The sequence below is a fragment of the Euprymna scolopes genome, chromosome 46 (assembly GCF_053919585.1).
Source record: "Euprymna scolopes isolate OS-2025 chromosome 46, ASM5391958v1, whole genome shotgun sequence".
NCBI classification, from domain to species: domain Eukaryota; kingdom Metazoa; phylum Mollusca; class Cephalopoda; order Sepiida; family Sepiolidae; genus Euprymna; species Euprymna scolopes.
Window position 1 is genome coordinate 95,738,554 of NC_136527.1, and position 7,181 is coordinate 95,745,734.

The 7,181-nt window shown below is 35.8% G+C and overlaps 1 protein-coding gene across 3 annotated transcripts in view; it reads left to right on the forward strand.

The window, feature by feature from the left end:
• LOC145270687 (uncharacterized) overlaps positions 1 to 5,200 on the forward strand; it is a 50,029-nt gene extending 44,829 nt beyond the window's left edge. For all 3 annotated transcript variants that reach the window (XM_080126315.1, XM_080126314.1, XM_080126313.1), the window contains one exon: positions 4,552 to 5,200. In XM_080126315.1, the coding sequence (XP_079982441.1) occupies positions 4,602 to 5,108 (507 nt within the window). In that variant the 5' untranslated portion in view covers positions 4,552 to 4,601 and the 3' untranslated portion in view covers positions 5,109 to 5,200. The remainder of the gene's footprint in view (positions 1 to 4,551) is intronic.
• Positions 5,201 to 7,181: the final 1,981 nt, after the last annotated feature.

Here is a 7,181-nt window from a genome sequence, read left to right on the forward strand (position 1 = left end):
AAACATCATATACATTTACAAAACTTCCAAATTGGATTGAAATAAAGAACACGATGATTTATACTGAAACTCATCTAATATTAATAATAAAAAAATAATAAAAAAAACACAAGTTGTTTGTTTAAGTATTATAAGCAATTAAATATTTCGTTGTATTATAGATTTTAAAGATTAGAATGCGTTCTTTAATTACTTATAAATTACATTTTAAAAAGTGAAGGAACACGATTTGATTTGTAGTAAAATTGAAGTTTATTTAATAAAATTAAATGAAAATTATGCATGTAAGAATATGAATATTTGAAGCAGAACACAAGCAAAACATTTGATATGAGTTAAGACAATAAACAAATATTAAAATTAAACAATTTTTTTAATCAAAATGATTTTTTTTTAATCAAAATGAACCACAATATTTTTAAATACAAATGAACCACAATATTTTTTCAAAATCAAAAACAATATTTTTAATGGGTTTGTATTACTGTACACATAGATTCGAAAAAGTTGCCAAAAACAAATATATAACAAATAAATGTTATCAAAGGCAAGATAAGTTACTTTTCTACCAAACTGGATATATTTTTCGTATTTTTATTCAATGTAACATGTTTATTCAGCTCGAAAACCATACAGTGTTTACCGATGTATTGGAAAATTCAAGATGGCGTCTTAGTCCCTCTTGAACACGGTAAGTTTGGGAAAAGGTGTTATAAATAAAAAACTGAATAAATACTGTTAAAAACTCGCTCAATATGTTACCGTGACATAGGTTGACATATATTCGGCGGGTTTTTAATAGTATTTTTTCTAGTTTTTTATTTATAACACCTTTTCCCAAACTTACCGTGTTAAAGAGGGAGTGAGGCGCCATCTTGAATTTTCCAATACATCGGTAAACACCGTATGGTTTTCGAGCTGAATAAACATGTTACATTGAATAAAAACACGAAAAATATATCCAGTTTGGTAGAAAAGTAACTTATCTTGCCTTTGATAACATGTATTTGTTATATATTTGGTTTTTGACAACTTTTTCGAATTTATGTGTACAGTAATACAAACCCGTTTTTCGAGCTGAATAAATATGCTACATTGAATAAAAACACGAAAAATATATCCAGTTTGGTGGAAAAGTAACTTATCTTGCCTTTGATAACATTTATTTGGGTAATCTCCAAAAATACCGTTAGGGCTTACAACATGGCCGCCAGAAGAGTCAACAAAAAACTGCGAATAAAATATATAAAACTCGTAATTTCTGTTTTTAAAGTGGGTTGTCAATTTTCTTTATGAAATATACTTCCAAAATAAACTATTACAGTCGTTTAAAACATAATAGAAGTATTATTTTTTATTTTTTAAAAACAATGTTTACAAAATGTCTACGAACGTGCGTAGACATTTTGTAAACATTGTTTGGTTGCCATAACAACGTGACGGTAGTGAACGTGTGTGTGTGCGTGTGTGCGCGTGTGCTTGCTAGTACTACTATTAAGTTTGTCGGAGCGTTTGATTTCGTGTAGTTTAGTTTCGTATTTTTTTAATTTGTGAATAACAAGTTATTAAAAAATTAAACCCTTCCAAGATGGACAATAAATAAAGCCATAATATTTTATGGTAAAGGTAAGAGCGTAGAAACCATTGTTTTTTAGGAGATGTGATTATTGGATTAACCAATCAGAAATCGTCTGTGGCACACACATCTCTGTTTTTATAGATATATAGATAGATTATTCCTTAATTAGGATTCATTTTTTTTTTGACCATATTCTTCTCAACAAATTTTGGGCGCCATTTTATATAACATGCCTGCTGAAATTAAAAAGACCGTTCGGCAAATGGAAAAGATATACAGAAAGAATGACTCTATCGTGTTCAATCAGACTTACTTGTATAATATATATTTAAACGTGTACACTGAACTATTCTCTTCTTCAACAAACTGGTATAATATTCAATCTATTCTTACACATAAGCAAACATAAAGCTTGTCTTAAATACACGCGACTAACGAGGATGACAAATAAATTTGTTTGATTTTTTAATGTTAAATGAGACTTCCTTTCGTTGTCTTCATATTTAACTAAAAGCGCCATTTGTTTGCGTACACTTCGATGGAAATCTGATCTTATCTTCACGTCAGACATTACTTCCGTTTTTTGTTTATTGAGGCCATTCTTCTAACTCCACAGCCGCCAATCATTCCTAATGAGTTGCTTCCTGAGAGCCCCGATAAAGATGAAGACGCCCAGTCAATCCCCTTCCCCTCGTAGGAGTGTCCACAACAAACGACCATGTCCGCAATGCCACATGTGTTATCTTGAGACCAGGGGGGAGTGTGGACACGAAAGTGAGACTAACCTTAGCTCTCTACGTAAGAGTGTTCGTTTGTGTCTGGCGTGCAGGGCAGTAATTGAACTGAAGGAAGATACACCGCCATTACGGTGAGTCGGTCTTATGGGAAACGCAATCTCATAGCTGCGAGAATTGACAAATGGTGAACTTGGCCATATGCAAATTGGTTGGCGTTCGCTAGCATAAAGCTGACGGCGGGAGACCACTTAACAGATGGTGTGTAGCGAACTATGAAGCGGTGTTGTTATTGAGTGCGGAGATCAGTGGAATTTTGAGGCGATTGTTTCTGTAACGAATTAACGAATTTGTGAGAAGTGGGGTTTCCTTCTTCATCTTTCTTTACGGAAGCCTGGACTTTGAGGTGTTATTGTCTTCACCGGAAACTGTGTCCTTTTTACCGAGAACTGAGACTTTTCGTATCCAATATAAAGTGATTTCACCGAACCGTTCAGCACCCAATGTGTCGAAACTAAATTGTCTTGGTTGATTGTTTTTGTTTTACGGCATATCAACCCTTTTCAGATTATTTAATGCCAAATCCAGTGATTTTGAAGAATTTTTTTTAATAGAATATACTGTTTTTATTTATTTTGTTTTTAAATCGGTTTCTATTTAAATCATAGTTGGGACCCTAACAAGTATTACCACTCCGGGTCAGAGTGGACCTGGGAGCAGTGGCAATTAAAGGGTGGCTCCATACTCCTCAAAGCCAGCAAGCTGAGACCTCACCATCGGATATATTTTAAGGTCATATCCAGGACCTACCTGTCTTGGAGCGAAGGAGTCTCTCTCTTCCGGAAATAAGCGGTGCTGGGTCAACCTGTTCTCTTCCTATTATTTGTTTCTGGTTTTACGTAGATTAAGGTTATACTTCTTACTCTACAGCCCTCAATCATTCCTAATGTGTCGCTTTCGACTACAATTCTTTGGCATTCTGTATAAGACATAGATATACTAATGTGACGTGACCGTCCCAGGAAACGGTTAAGCTCCCCATGGGGCTGGAGGAAGAGGTCAAGACTCCCGAAATACTGGAGAAGCCGGACAGAAATGATGTTTTTATTCTTTAATTATCATTGGTGTGCCCGGGTGACGGCAAAAGACCCTGCTGAGAGAAAAATTGGATTTGTAAATTTCATTGTTTTATGAAAAGTGACAACTCAATGTCACTTTAAGAGATGTAATGAAAACATAATTTCGTTTTCGATGCAAACGGATGATGATTCAAGATTAGAGGAGAGATGTTTAGCCTTTGAGCACAGTTACCCCGACCGAGTTATGGGCATGACCCCCAGCGGTCGTGAGAAAAGCGTCTGCAATCCACAGGTACACTCGAGGAGGAAAGAACCTCCCGTAGGGTGACATAACTGGATATGATTGGTCCAGGGAACAACCTCCGTTTCACCCCTGCCTGTGAGTATATGAACGGGGCGCAGAGTCGAACTGGGCAGTTGAAATTAGAGTCCGAGTTGTTGAGAGTCTGATACTGTATCTCAACTTGTAAAGAGTCGCAACACCCCTCTCTACCCTATCACCCCCACCGCAATACCAAGAGAAATCAACCTATTGACTCAGCGAAGGCTGTCAAAATCAACATTGAACTACGGGCAATTGTATATAACTATATATTTATATATCTTATCTTGAATTTAATCAGTAGAATACAGCACCGAGTGTGCATGAAATTAATTCCCTTCTAGTGCGACAGATCGACGAAGCGGCGACATATCAACCTGATTGTTAAATTAAGACCAACCAAATCGATTGACGGATCCTGCCACACTAAGATACCTTGCTGACCTACGAATAACGGGTCACAATAGAAATATATTATATTTTTGTCTCAGGCATCGTATAGTAACCATGCTAGTCTATATAAATAGAGCAGTAGATTTATGCGAGTGTGTCTGTCTTTCTGTGTGTAAATATTTAACCGATAAACTCTTAAACTATTCGGCACATAACACTTAACAGTTAAGAGTAATCATACACTGAGCATGATTTATAATGAGTAAAATCTTTGTTTGGATGGACAGAACGACGAAGCGGCGACATATCAACCCGATCGCGAAATTAAGACCAAATCGATTGACAGGTCCTTCCACACTAAGACACCTTGCTGACCTGCGAAGGATGGGTCACACTAATACCTGTAAACAACTTTGATTTTGTTATTTTGCTTTATACTTATAGGTGAAAAAAAAAAGAACAACATAGAAGCTTTAAACAGGGAGACTTGAAAGATGGAAACCGAAAGTTGTGAGAGAATAGACATTGAAGTCAGGAAACCAAGATGCAGGTGCAAGATGTACGGATGCAGGAAATGCCAGCGTAAGAGACGGCTTACTCGGAAACGTGGTGGTTGCAAATTCCAAGGCAAGGGAGCACTTAGCATGAAGCTGCGACACAAGCGTCAACAACGATTGCAACGGCTACAGAGACAGCGGCTACGGAAGCTGCGGCTACGGAAATGCCCATACTGCAAGAGTGACTTATCTGACTCATCACTGCCAGGATCTTTCCATTCGTTCTGCGTCCGTTGTCGCGATATCAGCCCGACCATTAATCGGTCGTTTGTGATCTTAAGCAACGGCGCCCGTGCCATGCGGGGCAGTTGCACCGATTGTCACGCGGTGAAGTTCCGATTCATGAGCCAACGGGAGTTCATGTCAAGGGTAATCGGCAGCACTGCGCGATTGGTCACCTATTTCATGAGGATCCTGGCGACCCCAAGACACGAATTAGAGTGAAATCATAATTTTAGAGATCCGACAGAATAAGAAGAAGAAAAAAGCAAAATTAGAAGAAACTCGCAAAAACGTACAATAAAAAAATTTGAATATTTCTGTTTTTGATTTTTTTTATAGGATAGCGTAGGTGTTATTTTTTGTGTCATGTTTGCATCTTTTTTCTTCCGAGTGACTGTTGTTTAATTGTTATGATCTTCCATTTCTTGTAATAAATAATTCTTCATGAGTTTTGGTTTCGGTTTTGGTTATAGCTTATCACACTCAAGTCATCTATTAGTTTTATAAATAATTTTACCAGGAATTCTCCATAAGTTTTGGTTCCAATTATGGCTGAAGGAACTCAAGTAATATATATATATATATATATATATATATATATATATATATTCATAAGTTTTGGTTCCAATTATGGCTGAAGGAACTCAAGTAATATATATATATATACATATATATATATATATATATATATATATATATATATATATATATATTCATAAGTTTTGGTTTCGGTTTCGATTCAAGCTGATGCACCCAAGTCATATAGATGTATTTTTTATTATTGAAATCACAACTTAATAATATATAAAAATCGATAGGACATTAACTCTATAATAATGTATATATATATATATATATATATATATATATATATATATATATATATATATATATAAAATCTGCAAAAATTAAAATATCATATTTAAGTGTACTTAACCCCGGGTGTCCCTGCTAGCCTATATAAATACCTTTATATTTTTAACAAAAGAGCTGCAATAACATGAAGATGTCTTTATTTACGGTGAACATGCCAACATCAATCTAATACATATTATTAGGGGCGTGCAATAAGTAATGCCCCTGACCCACTTCCCATGGCAGTAGAGCAACGAAACTTGGTACAGTTATTAGTCTTTCTCTACATAGAAACCACCTAGAGTTATGCATTTCTCCCATCGTTTGATGCAGCTCTGGAGACTGTTGACTTTATTTTTTCAATAGCATTTGCGGATGGGTATGCTGACATTTGTTTTAATTTCTTTTTAAATTACTTTTTATCCACTTTCCTTTTTTAATAGCATTTGCGGATGGGTAAAAAACGAAAAAAAAAAAAAACTAAACCATTTACTGATAATTCTCACTTTTACAAATATTTTTAACAAATAAATGTTATCAAAGTCAAGATACCGAGAAATTGTCAGTAAATGGCTTAGTTATTTTTTTCGTTTTTTACCCATCCGCAAATGCTATTAAAATAAAAGTCGATAAAAAGTCATTTAAAAACAAATTAAAACAAATGTCATCATACCCATCCGCAAATGCTATTTTTTAAAAAAAAGTCGATAAAACTCGTCATTCAAAAAGAAATTTAAAAACAAATGTCTGTAAAAGTGAGGCATTATTAATAAATGTTTAGTAATTTTTCTTTTAATATTCATAAAGAGTAAAACGTTTTTCAAAATAAATAATGTGACAAATAATCGTTTAGTTACTACGACAACGTCAGTAAATAAAAAAAAGTGTTACGTGCGCTTGCGTCAGAAAGGGAGCGATGCATATTTTTTATGCTGGTCGCCATGGAATTCAACGCCCAAGGAGTACCTTAAGAAATCAAAAGCCATCAAAAACAACTTCATGGCTGGGAAGAGGTGAAAGTCAGAGGGTGCAAGGTCAGGAGAATAGGGAGGATGGGGTAGTATTTCATAACCACACGTCCGTGCTTCTGATCTGGCGACATGCGAGTTGGAGACCGGAGCATTGTCCTGCAGGAGGAGGGTACCTTTGCTGATCTTGCCCCGCCTCTTGATTTTGATAGTTTCTCTTAATTTCCTCAAAAGTGAAACATAATACGCTCCTGTAATTGTGGTACCCTTTGCCAGAAAATCTGTCATCACTACTCCGTCCTGGTCCCAGAAGACTGTGAGCATGACCTTGCCAGCGGAGGGCTGCACCCTTGCCTTCTTTGGAGGTGGTGAGTCCAAGTGCTTTCACTGCATTGACTGGGCTTTGGTCGCTGGATCATAGTGATGGACCCAGGTTTCATCCTGTGAAATCAGTCTTTTGAAAAACTTTGAC